The following is a 21,095-nucleotide window of genomic DNA, read 5'->3' as shown; positions in this document are numbered from 1 at the left end:
TTGAGGTATACGAACGAGATAAGCTTGTTTTAGCGGCTAATTGAGATCACACATAGATGGTGTGATAGATTAGAAAAAGGAATGTTTCTTGCAGACAGTAAACAGCGCTGCAGGGCATGTGTTTGCTATATGGAAGTTTGTACTTCGCTAAAGATGCAGAGAACATAAGAATGCTCTACTGTAATTTGGAGTAATTGATGAAAAAAGTTAGTGCTAGGACTTTAGTTAAAAGCAGATTGCTGCTGCTTAAGCTATGTTATCCATTTTTGTGGCAGAGAAAGTGCACATTTACACCTTCTTCGACAAAAGTGACTTAACCTACAGCAACCACTAACAAGATAAAATCCTGGCCCCACGGGAGGAGACTCAGGTGTTACTGCAGCCGAAGCCTGGCCGCGTGCTGAATGCCGGACCATGAGACGAATGGGAGCAGCGGCCTCTCACGCCTCAGTGCGCCCAGCACTAATGAACCCAGGGAAAGAGGCCCAGGGCAAGGCATTAAGACGAAGGAGGAAATACCGCGGTAGGCGAAAGGGACTGCCGAGAAAAGGGGACGGGGAAGAGAGCGATGGGGAAGGGATGAAAAAAAACAACCTAGCCAGTAGGGAGAACAATGCATGAGGAAAAGAAAAAGTGGGTAATAAAGACGGAGGAATGAAGATACTGGAAAATATTTTATTTTAATGGCCTCTTCTGTACAGTGGTTAATATATATATATATAGCCTGTCTGTAAGCAGTCCTAATGGCGGCAGACATCGGACTCGGGACCATGGATATAAAATGCTCGCTGTGCCAGCGGATACAAGTTGCACATCACTAATGGGATATAAAAAGGCCGAAATCGATGTGCGGTTGGGGGTGATGGTACCTATTGGAGAAGGGCCAAGGCTGATTAGCAAATGGTTGCTTTGTCTGGAGGGAGGCATGGAGTAAAACAAGCCGGTGGCTATATGTATGCAGTGTTCATCTCGAAACAGAAGCGGATGAAGTCGGAATAGAATAAGAAACAAGCTGTCGGCATTGCTGGGGTGGTGGGGGGGGGCAGACGGGGAGCAGCAACCTTTGATGTCTTAAGCATGGTTAATAATCTGCAGTTGCATCTATATTTTCGCTGAAATCTCCAAAGTATGCAGCAGATAGTGGATTGTGCGGCTAATGCAGCAAATTCACATTTACAAATAAAAACGTATGGCAGTGAAGCGTTTCCAATTGCCCGGATTACGAAACAATGGCAATTCCAATATTATAAGTTCTTATCAGTTTCGGGTGCCTGAGCACCCTGCAGTTCTAAGAGTTTGATCGTTATGCGCTACTAGGAGTTTGACCTGTAAACCTAAGCACACCGTTTCCGCCTACAGTGCCCTTCCTCGTGTCACGCAGCTGCCGCTGTGATGTGTGATTAGCAGAAGTGTACTGAGACAGATTGAGCGAGATAGAAAGGGACAGACAAGCACAGGAAAAATTAACAAAAAATACATAGCAACGACCCAGAGAAAGAAAACAAAGTAATAATGGACAGATGATAGACCAAGAGAGAAACCGAAATGAGTAGAATAAAAATAAGAGAAAATATTGAAGAAAACAAATAAAATAACAAGGGGGAGAGAGCAGCGCAGAGGGGCGGGGGAGAAGGACATGAGAGAGAGACGCATACCTGTGTGAGACAGCAACAGGGAGCGTTGCGAGTGGCATACAAGGGGGAGGGGGGAGGAGAAATGCGACACGGCGGGAAGGGGAGGGGGCGGAGCGGGTAAACACAAGACGGACGTGCACGCGCTTTTAAGCTCAATGCGCATGCGCATTGAGCTTAAAAGTCACGGGCACTGCAAGGAATCGCCACGATTCCTTGCAGTGCGGATAAAGAGTAGATAAGTCCCAATAGTCTCGCCTTGCTCGATGCACATGCGCATCGACAGGCGAGACCTAAAAACAAATAAGTGCCTGGGCTCTCATCATGAGGCAGCTTGCACCATTTCTCCTTTTCAGTGCCTCCTAAAACAGAACCAACTACTAATCAGAAAAGTGGGGAGAGGATGTGCATAATGCCCGGAGCTGCCGACTTCATCGCTGGGGAACCAGGTTCGATTCTCGGCATCAGCTCAACTTCCTGTGATTCTGGGCAAGTCATCTAATCTCCCATAAATGAAAGTGTCCTTAACTGGTGCTCCTTAAAAGCACCAGTGTTGATGATTAAGTGCCGGTGCTGAGCGCCGGAAACCACAAACTCAAATTAAGTACTGGAACTAATTGAATGTTGTGTGTAAAAAGATTATAGGTTCAAGGAAAGTAGAGATTTTAAGGGAGACAAAGTGGGAGAAAGCTAGGTGGTAGCCAGAGCTAGGGCTGTTGTCCTCTGCACAGGGCCCCTGTCTCACCGTAGGACCATCATGTACAATGGGTTGTGCGAAAGGCAGGCAATCATTCCAGCAAAGGAAATGAGGAAGATCACAGGCAGGAGCTGGTGGGAGCAGCTGACGAGGCAGGATCCTGTCCGGGCTGTGTTCTGATCCGATCTGATACAGGAGCAATTTGTATAGACCTGGGGACAAAAAGCAGTGAAAGCAGCGTAGTTAGCAAAATGAAGCAAATCTCCTGACATACTGGAAACTGTTGAACTGCACGTGGGCCCTGGAGTTTATGCAATGGGGATGGAGCATTCTGGGTAACAGGCCTGGCTGGCACACGGTCCAGTCCACCAAGAAGCAGTTTAAATGAGAATTACTGTTGCTCCCTTTTGGCAGCTGTGACAAAGCAAACCTCAGAAAAAGGGCGTGTGGGCATATGTACAAAACAAACCAACAATTCAACTCCACTTCAGAAATAAAGAACTTATAAAGTCCAAACAATTGTTAAATGTAATATGCAAACACAATAAGAACATACATAGGTTGTGACAGCGGGAGATATCTTTTGAAGTATTTTGATTAGCTATCATAAAGGGGTCAGGTTTAAGCTCATTCAAGCATCTCGCAGAACATGGAAAGTTTGGTGTAATCACTTCTGTGTTTTGCCTGTTACTATATACACTTCATTGTGGGGAAATCTTCTTTTCCTGAGGATTTCAGTCGCGGCTGTACCTCGTCTGGGCACAGGACGGTTTAACACATATCTGCACAGACGGCATTACCAGCTCAATTTCAGATTTACAGCAAGAATATACACATCCGAGCCATAGCCTTTACACATATCCGCAAAAAAAGGATCACTTTCATTTAATCGGGACACATAGTTTCGCTATGAATAGAATAGCATTTTGGGATTTACAACCGAGTCTGCATAGTGCCTCTAGGCTGAGATCTCTATGTTGCCTATTTATAAACTCCGAGGTTCACAACTATTGCCTCAAAATGGTCAGAGACGTTCGGTGCAATGTGAACATACCAGAGCTGCTTACAACAAACACAATGGGACATCAGATAATCAAATGTGACAACCTGAAGAGTCATTTCCAGGTGATTATCTGCTTGTATTACAAGTCCACATACATTGTTCAAGTGTACAATTTTAACACATTCTAACTGCCCCAGATATGGCTATGCACTTGCGAATTATTTACATATGTTTGCAGCCTGCCACACTAGGAACCAGGAAGCATTTTGGTCGCAAGTTAATAGAAGGATTTCTGCATTTATTCAAAATCAATTATTACTAACCACTAGTTGTGATATGCCAGGTATCGATTCAAATATAACATTTCATATTTCCACTCAAATTACTTTCCAATTTCACTTTACTAATTCACCACTAATTCTTATGGATTCCGGAGTAGCGCTACTTGCCAAGAAAGTACTTCAACACCCCATTAGGGGTAACAAGCGCTCCATAAATGCAAACCTTTTTTTCCCTCTTCTACCCCCCCCCCCCCGCTATCCTTCTCAATCCAAATAACTGACTAATATCCACCACTCAAATTACTTTCATATTTCACTATACTAATTCACCACTAATCCTTTATGGGTTTCGGAGTAGCATGCTTCTCGCCAAAAAAAGCACTTTAACACCCCATCAGGGGTAACAAGCGCTATATAAATGCAAACCTTTATCCCTATCCTATACCTCTGCTATCATTCTCTCTCAATCCAAATAACTGACTAACATATCCACCACTCAAATTACTTTCATATTTAACTATACTAACTCAATACTAATCCTTAATGGGTTCCCGAATAGCGTGCTACTCACCGAAAAAGCTCTTCGATGCCTCATCAGGGGCAGTAAGCGCTATATAAATGCATTTACAATACAATTTAAATGTGCTATATTTAGGCTTGTAGCTATAATTTCTGCTCGGCTTTACATACCCCGGAACTGGACTGAAAGAAAGTTTCCTGAATTTGACCCTTGGAGGGGTCAGGTGTGGCATTATTATTAATTGGAAGCTGCTATTTATCGAGCTGAAGGACCACCTTACAGAAGAAATTCTGTAAATTTTGGGGCCCACTTATAGTTGATTGAGAATTTATGAATTACTAAGCAAATATATCATGTTATTATGGTCTGCTATATTTATGTATCATATAATAGTCATAAGTAAAATTATACGATGCAAAAAACAACAACAGCGCCAGGGTTTGGCAGACCATCCGAATCCTAGCAAACCCATCTGCTCTAGGAATCAACTCATATATAACTGAGGACATCTGGGCGAAGTTCCTACTTAATCACTTCAACACAGAAGTTGGCGAATCCGCGGAAGCCGTACTGGAGCACCAAAGTGACCAACAACAATCCAGATCTGAAGGACCCGTCCTTCCCATCGTCTTTACAATTAAGCAGCTTGGGGGCAGAATCAAGAAAGGTCGCAAAGATGGAGCTCCAGGCCCCAACGATCTTCAGACAATCATATTTAAACAGGATTCGAACTACTGGGTTGAAGCTCTCTTTCCCCTCTATAATCACATCCTGGAAAGTGAGAGAATCCCTGACTCCTGGAAAGGATCAATTATTTCACCGATCCACAAAAAGGGAGCCATGCCAGACCCAAAAAACTATAGGCTCATTGCTTTAATTGACATCAAAGCCAAATTCTATGCAGGGCTCTTATTAAATGAACTTACAGTTTGGGCTCAGGAAAAAAAACAATTCCCATCAATCAAACTGGCTTCCAGGAAGATCTGGGGACCTCAACAAATATTCTCGCCCTTTCTCTTCTGTCTGACGCCTCTAAACAAATCAACAATCCGCTATTTGTCTGCTTTATCGACTATAAGGCAGCTTTTCACAGCGTCGACAGGGGGATACTTTGGGCCAAACTAGCGAGGTGGGGAAATCCCACAATCCTTCTAAACCAGCTAATCCTGCTTCACTCCGAAACTTGGGTCCAGATTACCCTTGGAGCAGGAGATACCCTTGTTAGGAAAATTCCAACTACCAAAGGCTTGAAGCAGGGCTGTGTCTTGGCCTCAACCTTGTTCAACCTTTTTGTTTCTGATCTTTCAACCGAGCTGGACAAGTGCAACCATCACGCCCGAACTTGGGGGGCTTAACTCTATCGAATCTGTTGACTGCAGATGATCTGCTACTAATCAGCCGTACTCCAATAGGCCTCCAGCATCTGATAAACACCACAAGTACCTTCGCTGGAAAAAGTGGGCTGCCTATAAATCTGGAAAAATCTAAAGTAATGGTATTAAAACCAAGGTCCCAACAAACCCTACCCGTGACGGTCAATGAACAATCGGCTGCTGGTGCCAACAGAGGAGTACAAATATTTGGGAATCATATTTGAGAGAAATTGCTAATTTTCCAAACAGAAAGCATCCATCCGAGACAGAGGGACCGTATTGGCAGTTGCTTTAAAAAATATCAAGCAAAAAATAACAGCCCTAGCCTTCTCCCTTTGCTGGAAGTGCTTCGAGTGCGGCTGCTACCCTCTATCACTTATGGAAGTGAAGCAATGAAAGGAAAAGACGAGGCTACTTTGGACACAGCGGTTGCCAAGGCCCTAAGAATAACATTTAATCTTCTGCAATTTACCTCACCAGCTCGAATAAGACTAGAGTTCGGATTGCAAAAGCAGCAAATCTCACGGAAAGGGGCCTACGCCAAATGCTGGTTTAAAATAAAGGGGGCCGAGCCGGGCACATTAAATTCACACCTGTGGTTGGAAATCTCAAGGAGAAATGATAGCCCAGCAATGAGTTACCTTCATTCAGTAATCATGCTGCTAGTTTTACAGGACCTTTGGGATTCCTGCTCATCCCAGAAAAGCTTCAAGGTCCTGGTAAACAAATCAGTAAAGATTGCATCTCTCGCAGAAGATAAAGCTACCCTTAGCAGGAGGGCCCACGGCAGGTTCGTAATCCAGAGCTACAAGTCATCAAAGCCCCAATTATACTTAGGAACAGGCTTTTCAAGAATAACAAAAGAACGGTTCCTTCATCTGAGGCTGGGAATCTTACCAGCAAAGCCCCACCTTCCTCCATGGAAACGAACAATCTCCTCTAATTACTGCAGACTGTGTGGAGATCTAAACGAAGATATAATACATGTACTATGCATCTGCAATGGCTTGAGAGTGGAAAGGAGACAGTTTCTAAAACAGCTCCTGATTGCAAGTCAGGTTTGATCTTGCAGGGAGGCGGTAAAGGCCTGTTTTGAGGGCAGTAATATCCGCCTGTCTTGCAGCCTTGTTCGGTTTATGAGGGAATCAAACGTAAAGCTAAGTCTGGAAGATCCACAAGTCACCGGTCTTTATGTTACGCCAGCCGGTTCATGAGACATGTATAATAGCCCCGACCACTAGAGTTTCCATCAGATCTACGAATATTACCTTGGCGGCTAGGCTGTCGGCAGTCTTCATGGGCCGGCTTCGAGCTCATTGAACTTTGTACTTTCCATAAACATCACTTTACGGGGTGCTTCCATCCACGAGAACAAGCCTTATGACGAACTATTTTACTAACTATGAAGAACTATTTTACCTATCAGTTTTTATTCCCCTGCAATTTTACAGAATTACAACATATTTTGTAATCTTTTAGCATTATTTAATGGTGAAGCTATATTACGTGAATTAATGTTTTACTTCTTTGCGAAGGTTTTAATTAATCATGCAATAAAGGCATTATTATTATTAAAAAAAAATATTCCAAACTTAAAAAGGTGTTTGTTACCTACATCTCATTTGTAACAGATGAAATGTCCTCGATGAGTTTTTGATTAAAAAAAAAGAAATCTGCACATTTTTATGTAATAATGTCATGAACAATTCAACGTATTCAACATCTTGCCCCTATTGTACTTCTTTAAATATCAATTGAAGCGACTTTGGTGCAACTAAGCCATCATGACGAACATCTCTGTTCATCTTGCAGACAAGCGCATCATTTCTGGTGGTTCTAATACACCTGCAGTCAGGACACCATAAGACTGCAGACTAAGAAGTGTAAAAAAGTAAAAACAAGGAAGCCGGTATTTTCAATGTATTCATGTAGGACATGTAGCGACATCCTTGTATCCATCAGGACCTCCCCAAAGCTGCTCCAATTCAGCAAAGAGTTGAAGATGCACCTCTTTAAAGAACAGGAAACTACAATGCATTAACAATCCACAAACTAGTTACCTCTCCTATCACTCATTGACTTTATGTGAATATGGACCGTTTACAGTGTCCCTGCCTTTTGGTTAGGTTTGCTCTATGTACAAACCACATATATAAATATTTAAGGATTCGTTGCTGGATAACGATATTTAATAGTTATATTAGATAACAGAGGTTTTGTGTTTAGGCTTTATTTCTCATCTTGTTACCTAATAAAAAAACAAAAAAAGTAAAGTAAACATAATAGGAACTTAAAAGCAAAAATTAAGTAAAAAACGTATATAGTTAAAAAATTAGGTACAAATATAAAACTGGTAATAAAAATAAACCAGAAGAAAATGTTGTATCAGAGGCATATTCACGTATAATAGGCTTGCAGGCCATTTGAAAGGAAAACCACAATTTCTTATTGGATATACAATGACCAACCAATGCAAAAATGTCACCTAAAAACACCTAATTTGCCAGCAAACGATGTACTACAGGTCTTGGGAAATTTGCTTTACGACTTGGCACATCTCATAAAGAAGTTTGGGGTGAAAGTAATGCAGCTGCAGGTTTCCTAAAATTAAAATATTTTTGCTCAGATAAAGAGGAAATGCTCAAATAATATGATTTTTCTTGCTATTCCAGAAAAATTTATATTCAAATGAATTTAGTCTAAATTAGAAAGAAAGCAATAATTATAAAATTGGGTAGTTCCCCAAAACCAAAAGGAAATAAGTTACATACCTGTAAATTCGGCTCTCCAGCATTGGTATCTTTCATAGATTCACATGCTTGAATCCTTCCCCGTCGTCAGACTGGGAACCCTTAGTACATTTTACCAGCAGCAGTGCATTCTTAAGCATCACTCTACAATTAACTAACAGGCATCTTTTTCAGCCTATTCCCATCTTTTTATGATCTAAAATCCAGCCAATCAGAGTGCCCCACATTTAGCTGTTCTCTCACTGATGTTTCCAACGCTCAGATTTTCGGAACCACAAGTCCCTACTACTGCATTCTTTCATTTGGAAGCCTCATTTTACGGGAGGTAGGTAGGCTATATGTTAATCTCTGAAAGATACCAATGCAGGACTTACCGGAGTTATGGGTAAGTTACTTATTTCCATCTCCTGCATTGAAACTTTCCTTTATTCACATGCTTTAATATCAGATTAATATAGCAGTTCATTACTACATTGTTTGGAAGGTGGGATAAATGAATGAGGCTTAACTTTAGTAAACAAAGTTCTCAAAACACCCTGTTCCATCGAAGCTTCCTTGCAAGTCTACACAATAATGCTTGACAAAAGCATGTGTTGTTTTCCATTTTGCTGCTTTACAAAGAACTTCCAATGATATTCCCACAAAATAAGCAGTTTACTCTGCCATTGCTCTCGTTGAATGCGCCCTGGCCTTCCATGTCTGTGGCCTATCGATTAATGTTTGAGCTGTAGCAATACATGTTCCAATCCATCTTGCAATCGTCTGTTTGGACTGTTTGTCTTTCCTTCCCAAACCATATCCAACTATTAACTGATCAATTTGTTTTATATCCTTAGTAGCCTGTAAATAAAACTTTAGACATCATTGAATGTTCAGAGACTGCTTCGCCCTTTCTGCTGTTATAGGCGTTAAATTTATTTTCTCGCAATGTTATCTTTTGTTTTGAATAAAATATAGTTGGTACTTTCTGTATACATTTTGGATTTGTCATGATTGTGTCACATTGTGTTTTGTACATTTTAAATACGGTGCTTTGCAAGATGATGCTTGTAATTCCACTTTTCTACTGGCAGATGTAATCGTCAATGTTGGACAGGCCACATAAAGGGCCCGCTCCCCCTCTGCCCGACCAGGCCCGAGCCCGGTCCCTCAAGTGTCACACACCACCACTTCACGTTTGCCGTCCCCTCCGGGACCCCTGCCTCTGAACATATCGACCCCGTGGACCTGATCCACTACTGGCCCGCATGCCCAACCTGGGCGCCATCTTGGACACTACACCACGAGGCCGCGTGGCCTCCGATCGACCCTAACCCTGGGCCTGGCCAGGCCTCCGACATCCCGGCACCACCATCCACCCAGGAGGTGAGCGGACTACTTGGCAGGTCAATGGGAGAAAGAGGTGTCGATGGCTCTCCCCCGCCAGGTAGCGCTCGCCCCCAGCCTCCCCGGGCGCTGGCTCCACCCCCCTGCTGGGTGTCTGAACTCCCTCATCCCGGACCTCCCGACCTCCAAGTGCGAGGGTCCGGACATCAAAGGGCATCAGCCCTATAACTGGGGCAGCTCCAGAGCAGGAAGGCAGTTGTATCCTGGAGTCGAGAGACGCAGAGAAGAACTCATCCTTGACGGACTACTGGCGCTGCCGTAGCCCTGCCTTGCGAACTATCGTCCTGCCTACTGGCACTGCCGCAACCTTCGTAACCTTCATCGTCGTCGGGACCTTCTTGCGTGGCCGCGGACCGTTTGTAACTACCATCTTCATCGGGACCTGCTGGCTCCGCCGCGGACCGTCGCTTTCTTCATCCACCTCAGGACCTGCTGGCTCCGCCGCGGCCCGACCATCTAGAATGCCGAGCTCGAGGATTGAGAGCTATTTCATCCATTGGTAACAAGACTGTCCCGCTACCCTTTTCCCAACCCAGAGACCAGAATCGAGGGGACCCCTGAGTCCAGACCTCCTTGTATCATTTTACCGTACTTGAAGAATTGCCTATAAAGTATCGTTGAACCTTAACCTTGTGTGGCGTACGTCTGTGGGGGGGAAGTTACTTGTCTGTACGATCGCTGGAGACGGCTCTCCCCGGAGACCTCTCCCCTTATCCTCGGCCGACCCTCCCGGTCCGTCTAACATTGGTGGCCAGCGGCGCGATCCGAATCACCGCATAATCGTACAGAGAGTAGCTCACCCCACGACGAAATCACGATGACAACCAAAGAAAGCGGACCCACCGAGAAATTTCAGATGGAGAAATTGGAAGAATACAGCCATCGTGAATTAAAACAATTCTGCATCGAACTAGGTATCGCTACCACCGGTTTAAGTACCAAAGATGATTTCAAGCATGCCCTGGAGTCCTGGGCAGAAACCGGGGCCGTCAGACCCCCGGACCAAAATACCGCAGCAGTAGAAAAAGACACCACGACCCCCGAGGAGCGAAGAACGGGTCTCTCGCAAAACGAGATCCAGGAACGAGAAAGAACACGACTACATGAACTAGAAATGGCCCGGCTCAAAATGGATGGTGAACTTAAGTTGGCCGAACAAAAACTGAGCTTAGAACATATGCGTCTCCGAGAAGAAAGAGAGGAAAAACAGAGACAAAGGGAGCTTGAGGAAAAAAGACTGGCATATGAACACGAGCGCAAATTAGCTGAGATAGACTTACGCAAACAGAACAAAGAATTAGGGGTGCCCGAGCAACCCCGCACCCCAGGGACAACCGATAAGAAGGTACACATCCCCAAGGATGTCGTACGAGAGTACTTCCGAGAGGACGACATCCAGCAATGGTTCAAGGCCTACGAAATCGCTATGACCGCTCACCGGATCGATCGAAGCGACTGGGGAGCCGGTCTATGGGGGAGATTCCTCAATGAGGGCCGCGATGCCCTGCTACAGCTCCCGGACCATCTGATGACCTCCTATGACCACATGAAAGCTGCCCTCCTCACCCGCTATGGGCTCACACCCGAGATGTACCGTCAGAGGTTCCGAGACTGCACCCGCATCCCGGGTACAACTTGGGTGGATTACGTGAACTATTTTAGCCGAGCCTTCGAAGGCTGGATCAAAGGAAGCAATGTCACAACTTACGAACAACTCTTCAATCTCATGGTGTGGGAGCATCTATCAAACAATTGCTTCATTGAGCTCCGGCAGCACCTCCTCGACAGCAAATTGACTGATCCACGGCAGCTCGCAGCCGAGGCTGACCGGTGGGAAATCACTAGAGTGGGCCGAAATGGATCCTATGAACAGAACCGGAACAACCACGGTCAGCACCGTCCCCGAGGAGGAGGGGGGGCCAAGGACGAGGAAGAGACAACGCTCCGGCCGCCCCCGCTACCAGCACCACCCCCCCGGCCAACCGGGGCAGCACCCCGGCACGACCGGGATACAGAGCCAATGTCACGTGTCACCGATGCCAACGAGTCGGCCACTATGCAAACGACCCAAATTGCCCACAGTACCAGAGCCCAAGACCCCGCCAGGTGGCTGCTGCTGCCCTGGGGGAAGAACAGATCTCCGAAGAGCAGGAAGAATATGAGCAAGAGCATCAAAGATGGGAGCCAGCCGCCATGGCTCTAGCATGCTTAGGGGGGAAAGACATGGTCCCGCGGGTCCCCCTACCCGCTAACACCCGGAAGTACAGCCAATGGGTGAGCATCAATGGACGCCAGGCCGAAGCCCTCCGTGACACCGGGGCCAGTGTAACAGCCGTCCGCTGTCACCTGGTGACCCCCGAACAGTTCCTACCAAACATTCTCTGCCCTGTCCGTTCAGCCGATAACTCGGAGAGTCTGTGCCGGATGGCCTGCGTCCCTTTCGAATGGGGAGGGGTCTCCGGCATGTTGAAGGTGACGGTCCGAGATGATGCCCCCGTAGACTGCCTCCTGGGAAATGACCTTGAAAGCTCTCCGTGGGCAGCCGTAGAACGAAGAGAACACCTAGGGATGTTAGGCATCCCGGACTGGGCGTGCGTCACCACCCGGTCCATGGCCGCCCGTGCCAATCCCCGACCCGAGGAACCCGAATGGCCGGCGCCTCCTCCCCCGGTCGCTCCAGTCGAAGACACCGACCGTGCCGCCCCCCAGAACCAGCTCAACCTCCGGACCTCGCTAGCCTCGACCAGTGGCATCAAGAGGGGGGGCCCACACAGGAGCAGTTTCGCCAAGAGCAGAAGACCTGTCCCTCCCTCGAGGGACTCCGCCAACAAGCCCTCGCCCAGAGCGCGGGGGATACCTCCGGAACACATTGGATCTATTGGGACAATGATCTGCTATACAGTGAACAAAGGATCGCGGAGTTGGGGCCAGTCGAGTGCTAGTGGTGCCCCTCCGTTTTAGAGACTTCTTGCTGAACCTGGCCCACGATGTCCCCCTGGCTGGACACCTGGGTCAGGATAAAACTTACAGCCGCCTAGTGACCCACTTCTTCTGGCCTAAAATGAGGAATGATGTACTCCAGCATTGCCGATCTTGCCCCACGTGCCAAGCCAGTGGAAAGAGCAGCCGCAAACTAAAAGCCCCCCTGCAACCATTTCCAGTGGTCACCACCCCGTTCGAGAGGGTCGGGATAGACATTGTGGGGCCCCTGGACCCCCGTACAGCACAAGGACATCGGTTCATCCTGGTACTGGTGGACCACGCTACCCGCTACCCCGAGGCTGTTCCCCTGCGAACTGTGACAGCCCCGGTAGTCGGCCGGGCCCTGATGGGGATCTTCTCCCGTGTGGGCTTCCCCCGAGAAGTCGTCAGCGACAGAGGCACGAACTTTATTTCCAAATATATGAAGTCCCTCTGGCAACAGTGTGGGGTCACCTACCGATTCACGACCCCCTATCACCCTCAAGGGAACGGACTCGTTGAGCGGTTCAACCGCACGCTCAAAGGGATGATTGGGGGGTTGGAAGAGCCCCTCCGTCGCCAGTGGGATGTGCTGCTGCCGTGCCTCCTCTTCGCATATCGAGAGGTCCCCCAGAAGTCCCTCGGCTTCAGCCCGTTTGAACTATTGTATGGACACCCAGTACGGGGGCTGCTCAGTCTAGTCAAGGAAGGCTGGGAAATGCCCCCTCTATAAAACCCTCCAGATGTCTTCAAATACCTCCTAACCCTCCGCAACCAGACCCGACAGTTCAGAGAACTGGCAAAAGCAAACTTGGAGGCCAGTCAAGAGGACATGAAAAAGTGGTATGACCAAAATGCCTCCTCCATCGAATTCGAACCCGGCCAACAAGTATGGGTGATGTCCCCCACCGAACCCTGCGCCCTGCAAGACAAGTGGACGGGGCCCTTCAAAGTAGTCGAGCGCAAGGGCCCTGTCACCTATCTCATCGACATGGAATCTTCACGGAACCCCCTCCGGGTCCTCCACGCTAACAGGCTGAAACCCCATTTCGTGCGTTCAGAACTCAGCCTCCTGATGGCCACAGACAGTGGAGCCGAAGAAGACTCCGAACCCCTCCCTGACCTCCTACGGACTCGGGAGAAAGACGGCTCCGTGGACGGGGTCCGACTCTCGGAGGCCCTCACCCTGGGACAACGCCAAGAATGTCGAGACCTTCTGTTGCAGTTCGCCAGCCTGTTTTCCCTCACCCCAGGTGTCACCTCCTGGTGTGTGCACGACGTGGACACGGGGGACAGCCCCCCTATCCGCCACCGGGCCTACCGCGTACCAGATCGGGTGCGGGCCTGCATCCAGGAAGAAGTAACCAAGATGCTCACGCTCGGGGTCATTGAGCCCTCAGACAGCCCCTGGGCCAGCCCAGTAGTACTGGTCCCCAAAGCGGCCGCCCCCGGCACCACACCGGAACTCCGGTTCTGCGTCGACTACCGGGGCTTGAATGCGGTCACCAGAACAGACGCACACCCCATCCCCCGAGCAGACAAACTAATCGACCGCATGGGAGCTGCCCGCTACCTCAGCATTTTCGACCTGACGGCGGGCTACTGGCAGATCGGCCTCACACCCCGGGCCCAAGAACGATCTGCCTTTTCCACTCCTGACGGCCATTATCATTTCAAAGTCATGCCCTTCGGCATGAAGAATGCCCCAGCAACGTTTCAGCGACTCGTTAATCAGGTCTTGACCGGGCTCGAAGGATTCAGCGCCGCCTACCTAGACGACATCGCTGTATACAGCCACCACTGGTCCGACCACCTCCACCAACTCCGAGCGGTGCTACAGGCCCTTCAGCGAGCTGGCCTCACGGTCAAGGCCAGCAAATGCCAGATTGGGCAGGGGTCCGTAACCTACCTCAGACACCAGGTGGGAAGCGGCCTGGTGGCCCCTCTGCAGCTCAAGATCGCCGCCATCCAGTCCTGGCAGCCCCCCATCACCCAGACCGAGGTGCGCGCCTTTCTGGGGCTCACGGGCTATTACCGACGGTTCGTGAAGGACTATGGAACCATAGTGGGGCCCCTCACAGAACTCACGTCCAAAAATCAACCAAAGAAGGTCAACTGGACCCCAGATTGTCAAACAGCCTTCGAACAACTGAAGGCCGCCATGTGCTCCGCCCCTGTGCTCCAGGCCCCCGACTACAGCCGGGAATTCGTCGTCCAGACGGATGCCTCCGACCACGGCATTGGGGCGGTCCTGTCTCAATTGAACCCCGAAGGCCTTGATCAGCCAGTGGCCTTCATCAGCAGGCGACTCCTACCTCGAGAACAACGCTGGAGCACCATCGAGAGGGAGGCCTTCGCCGTGGTATGGGCCCTCAAAAAGCTCCGGCCCTATCTCTTCGGCACACACTTCCGGGTACAGACCGATCATCGACCCCTGCAGTGGCTGATGCAGATGCGGGGGGAGAACCCAAAACTACTACGTTGGTCCATCTCCCTACAAGGGATGGACTTCACTGTAGAACATCGGCCTGGGCCAGATCACGCCAACGCGGATGGCCTGTCCCGCTTTTTCCGCCTCGACGAGGAGAGTCCCCAAGAGGATGGGTGACTCTCCCCGCCTTCAGCTGGGGGGGACGCATGTTGGACAGGCCACATAAAGGGCCCGCTCCCCCTCTGCCCGACCAGGCCCGAGCCCGGTCCCTCAAGTGTCACACACCACCACTTCACGTTTGCCGTCCCCTCCGGGACCCCTGCCTCTGAACATATCGACCCCGTGGACCTGATCCACTACTGGCCCGCATGCCCAACCTGGGCGCCATCTTGGACACTACACCACGAGGCCGCGTGGCCTCCGATCGACCCTAACCCTGGGCCTGGCCAGGCCTCCGACATCCCGGCACCACCATCCACCCAGGAGGTGAGCGGACTACTTGGCAGGTCAATGGGAGAAAGAGGTGTCGATGGCTCTCCCCCGCCAGGTAGCGCTCGCCCCCAGCCTCCCCGGGCGCTGGCTCCACCCCCCTGCTGGGTGTCTGAACTCCCTCATCCCGGACCTCCCGACCTCCAAGTGCGAGGGTCCGGACATCAAAGGGCATCAGCCCTATAACTGGGGCAGCTCCAGAGCAGGAAGGCAGTTGTATCCTGAAGTCGAGAGACGCAGAGAAGAACTCATCCTTGACGGACTACTGGCGCTGCCGTAGCCCTGCCTTGCGAACTATCGTCCTGCCTGCTGGCACTGCCGCAACCTTCGTAACCTTCATCGTCGTCGGGACCTGCTGGCGTGGCCGCGGACCGTTTGTAACTACCATCTTCATCGGGACCTGCTGGCTCCGCCGCGGACCGTCGCTTTCTTCATCCACCTCGGGACCTGCTGGCTCCGCCGCGGCCCGACCATCTAGAACGCCGAGCTCGAGGATTGAGAGCTATTTCATCCATTGGTAACAAGACTGTCCCGCTACCCTTTTCCCAACCCAGAGACCAGAATCGAGGGGACCCCTGAGTCCAGACCTCCTTGTATCATTTTACCGTACTTGAAGAATTGCCTATAAAGTATCGTTGAACCTTAACCTTGTGTGGCGTACGTCTGTGGGGGGGAAGTTACTTGTCTGTACGATCGCTGGAGACGGCTCTCCCCGGAGACCTCTCCCCTTATCCTCGGCCGACCCTCCCGGTCCGTCTAACAGTCAATAAAAAAGCGATCTTCCATGTTAGATGCTTTAATGTTGCTCTGTGAATTGGTTAACCTGCTGCTTTTATCAAACCTTCTAACACTGTATTTAGTTCCCATTCAGGCCCCACCCTCTGTACAGGTGGAAATTCTCAAAATAAACCTCTCATAAATTCTTTAATTATTCTTCATGAATATAAAGATATTGGGCCCGATTCACAGAACTAACTTAAGACAATATCGTAAACTTACTACTTTTGGTATTCACAGAAGTTAAGATTTTGTCTTAAGACAAACTAAAGACAGACTTAAGACAGACTTAAGACAAAATCCTAACTTAAGTCTGTCTTAAGTCTGTATTAAGTTTGTCTTAAGACAAACTTAAGACAAAATCCTAACTTCTGTGAATACCAAAAGTAGTAAGCTTAGGATTTTGTCTTAAGTTAGTTCTGTGAATCGGGCCCAACGTATTTGACCTCCTAAAAATCATGAAATTGCTGATAGATAAACTTTCACTGACCCATACGACAATCCAGATTTAGCTAAATGCAATAAATAAGTTAAGAACGTGTGCGTTTTCATGCAAGTCAGATCTAACTCTTGCTCATGTGCTCAAAGCACAAACCATTTCCTTTTCATATCGTAGGTTCTGACTGTGGAATGAGCCCTTGCCTTCTTTAATATTTCCATACAATCTTCGGGCAAATTCAAATACCTAAACGCTAAGTCTTGATGAGCCATGCACTGAAGTGTAATGATTCCGGACTGTGATGGAACACTTGGTCCTTATCTTTGGAAAGCAGCTTTGCATTCGGTTTGAATTCCAGTGGTTGGTCACACATTTCTAACAGGTCTGCATACCAATGTTGATGTGGTTATGCTTGTGTTACTAGAATTGCCATACAACTCTCTCTCCTCATCTTGCAGAATACCCTGGCAATGGATGGTTTTGGTGGAAAGGCATAAACAAAGACATTTTCCTTTCCAATCAATTATGAATGCATTGCCTTGTGTTCCTGGGCAATACTACCTGCGCACAATTGTTTTGCACTTGTTCTGATCCGTGTCAAAAATATACCAATAGTACTTTCCCTATTTCAGAAATATCTCGTTCAGTTGTTGCAAGTTTATTTCCCACTTGTGAGTTTCTAAATGCTGCCTGCGTGTTGTCTATTCCTAGAAGATGTTCTTCCACCAATGATACATTGTTGGCAATGGACCATTCCCAAATCTTATACGCCTCATTCAACAGGATCAATTACCTTGTTCCTTCCTGTTTCTGTATGTAATACATTGTTGTTGTATTGTCCACCCTTATGGTAACAAGACATTTCCTCACTATCCGCTGAAAGGCTACTAATGCCAACCTCACAGCCCTCAGCTCCAATACGTTAATGTAAAATTAATTTTCTTCTTCTGACCAGACACCATGAACAACTTTCTTTTAAACTTCTTTTTATTAAACAAGTGTCAGTGTCAGTATACAGTTTACACAAACAATGGTTAAAGATATACGTTTCTTATCAGCTTTACCAGCCTTCGACATATGGATATTTGTGAACAGTCTATAATATAAGTGGGTTCCAGGTATTGATATACCATACCCCCTTTTCTTCTTAAAAAGCTGCTACCTGAGCCATTGCATTCTGTAGAGATTTGTGGGACTGATCTCAGACCCAAGGGTTGGGCTTTGAATTGATAGTGTTGTCCTGCCATCATAAAATAGAGATATTTTTTGTGCTTTTTGTGAAGTGGTTTGTTGAAATATGCATCTTCAAGGTCTATAAAACTTGGCAAATCTCCTTTCCTTAAAAAAGGTAGAATCTTTTGTAATGTGACCATGTGAAAACTCTGATGTTTTATATAGTTGTGTAATTCTCTTAAATCCAATAATGGGTGCCACTCTCCTGATTTTTTTAAATATGAGAAAGAATCTTGAATAGAATCCCTCATAGATCTCTTCCATTGGCACCTTTCCTATTACTTATTTCATTATCAGTTTAGATATTTCTTTTTGCTGTTCTTTTAAGTGTATCCGCTTTTCCTTCATTGGCATGATAGTTTTTGGTGGTTTCTCCACAGATTCCAGAACATGTGCCTGTCTTGCAGTATCCAACACAGTCATTTGTCTATTTTGTGCTGCCAATTTTCATAGTAAAACTGCATTCTTCCCCGACTGGCAGCGGAATATCGGGGACTACTTTATCCAGAAAGTCATAACCTTCCGCTTTTGACCTCATTTCTTGAAGGCTGCTTTCCACTTCTTGCTCTCCCTTGATTTTGCCTCTAGCCTTGTCCTCTCTGCCTCTGCTGTCTATTTTACTGGATATATGTAATGTACTGTTCGTATGTTGGATTCTGCCTGTAAGGCCACAAAAAATATCCCTGCTGTCCTTGTCGAAAGAACTGCCTTTAATAAACTCTATATGGTTGTTTATCTTGCAACATATCAAGTGAGTCTCCGAGTCTGCCATAATTGCTTGGAGTGCTTCATCCACCTTGATGCCAAAGAATTTTTTTCTATCACCGGTGCCTGAAACTCTGGTCTGAAAGATGTGATTTTTAATCAGCCATATCTCTGCATGACTGTTGCGTTTCCAACTTGACTGAATGCACACGTTGATACATCCATGGTCGCATCTATCAGTGATGCTAATGCTAGTTTGCCATCCTTTAATATTGCCTTTGCTTTTTCCTTATCTTCCTCAAGTAATTTCTCTAGGAGTGGGGGCCATGTCACACCATAATTGTCTGTCATATCGATCTACAATTGCTGTAGACTCTGCAATTTTAATTGCATGAGCTGCCAGCACCTTGACTCTCTTCCCCATTGAGTCCAATTTTCTGCCTTCCTTGTCTGTTGCCACCGTGCATGGAGATGACAGATTTCTTGATCTCCATTGTGCAGCTTCTGAAATGACTGACCCAGTATGCACATGATTTAGAATACACCCTGCTGCATCCTCAGAGGCCTTGCACTTCATATTTGTGGACAGATTTACAGATGAACTTGCTGGATTCCTCATCATAGTAAAACCTTCTTCTCATAGATGTTGCAATATAGGAACAGATCTTGTTCTGTGCATCATCTCCTTAATATCGAACAAAAACCATGATTTTTCTGCAACAGAGGCGTTCAAAATCTTCCTATGTCATATGGGAGTGAATAACGTTGCACAGGCTCTGGACTAGCTGTGTGTCACTTCATCCTCATCTCCTCTATCGTTATCATCCTTCAATAGATGGACGTATTCCGGCCGTTGAGCCATTGTCTGTGGGGTGACTCGCCCTTTCTAATGACATTTGGCCCTTCACACTGACGGTGCTTGGTGGTAGGGTTGACTCGTGCTGGATTTCCAAAGACGTGGGGGCTGAAAGGGCATTTTTGCCCCAGTTTTTGTCAGTAAAGATTGGGTAAAGCTGAGTGACTTTTGTGTCCCCTTGTAGGGGCATTTGGATGATCTTTCATGACTGCAATTGTCTCACTTTTAGCTTTGACTTTTTCTATTGCTTCTTCAGTTTCTTTTTTGCTCTCCTGGATAGGGAGGGTTCATGTGTGTCTGTTAAGAGTGAGGTATGTTCCTGCAAGTCTGTTCCAGCAGCATCGCTAGCCCTAGAGTTTGGGCTTTGTGTGCCTTTAGGTGCTTCGGGGGTGCTGGCAGGGATGATGGTGGTGTGCACTGCACTTTTGACGTTGTCACCTGTGATCTTCTGTTCTGTTGAAGCCCCTACTGCCTGTGTTGCCCATGGAGTGTGAATGTTGGCCTTCGCCCGATCGTCGATATTATTTAAGGTTGGTGTCTCCATATGCCTTTTTGCTATCATTACTCTATCCGCTAGAACCTCTGGAAGGGAGGCCCACTTCTCAATGAGATTTGAGCAGCTGCAGGAGCATTTACCCCGGTTAGAAGCCACTTGCTGGGAGATCCTTTTCTCTAGGTCCTCCACCTTAGAGCTTATGTTAACTAGACGCCCTGCAACTGCTTGTAGGAGGTCTATTTGCACTTCCATCATGATTGCCACATAAGGGCTTTATTTGTGGCGCTGTTTGTCTCAGACGACAGTGATTTCACTAAATTCACATCAGTGCTGAAGTTGTGTGACAGATAGTCGATTTTTGAGTTGGGAACCCATGGGGACGCTGAAGGCCATCATCATCATCATCTGATACCCTCTCATCTGGATTTTCGTCCTTGGATAATTGCTGTTTCTTCTGTTTTTTTGGTATCGATCTGGCTGCAGGATTGGCTGCTAAGGGGTTGTCTTGCCTTCTTGCCCTTTCTGTTCTGTCTGGGGTCGAAGTCTCCTATAAATGTCTGCAATCATGTTTTGCAGTGATGTAACATATGTAAAGGTACCTGAATTAATTTGTCGGATGCATGTCTGTAAACCATTCTCTGTTGATAATTCCCATATTCCTTATCATCACCCTCATCATCAATATACTGTATGCTCAAATCATCTGGATGAGTTACCATTTCCTCCTCATCACTGTTATCACTAAAAATGTTTCTATTTCTCTAAGTAAGGTACTATATTTCCCTGACAAAATAATTATTGTTTTTGTGCTACTGGTTATGGGAATACAGATGAGCTGTCTTGAAATCGTTTTATCTGGTGGTTTCGGTGGCCCGGGTGACACTAGCATGGTTTCTAGTATTGGCTCCACCTCCTCATCTTGTATCTCTAAACTTTTCTGTGAAGCTTTTGAAGTTGCCAATGCTTGTTTTTCCTTTATCATCTGTTTTTCGCCCGTCAGCAGCTTCAGCTGATTTGTGTTCGTGGATGGGATCATTTTTGTTGACATCGAGTCTTCAGTCGACTGC

At 47.2% G+C, this 21,095-nt stretch overlaps 1 protein-coding gene across 2 annotated transcripts in view; it reads right to left on the bottom strand.

Annotated features, from left to right (window-relative positions):
- The window catches only part of SLCO2A1 (solute carrier organic anion transporter family member 2A1), a 661,420-nt gene that overhangs the window by 45,770 nt on the left and 594,555 nt on the right, over window positions 1-21,095 (bottom strand). For both annotated transcript variants that reach the window (XM_086943938.1, XM_086943937.1), the window contains exon 11: window positions 2,377-2,540. In XM_086943938.1, coding sequence (XP_086800064.1) covers window positions 2,377-2,540 — 164 coding nt within the window. The remainder of the gene's footprint in view (window positions 1-2,376; window positions 2,541-21,095) is intronic.

This window comes from Lissotriton vulgaris, chromosome 11 (genome assembly GCF_964263255.1).
Source record: "Lissotriton vulgaris chromosome 11, aLisVul1.2, whole genome shotgun sequence".
Classification (NCBI taxonomy): Eukaryota; Metazoa; Chordata; class Amphibia; order Caudata; family Salamandridae; genus Lissotriton; species Lissotriton vulgaris.
Note: the sequence above shows the minus strand (reverse complement) of the source record. Positions and strands in the feature narration are given on the sequence as shown.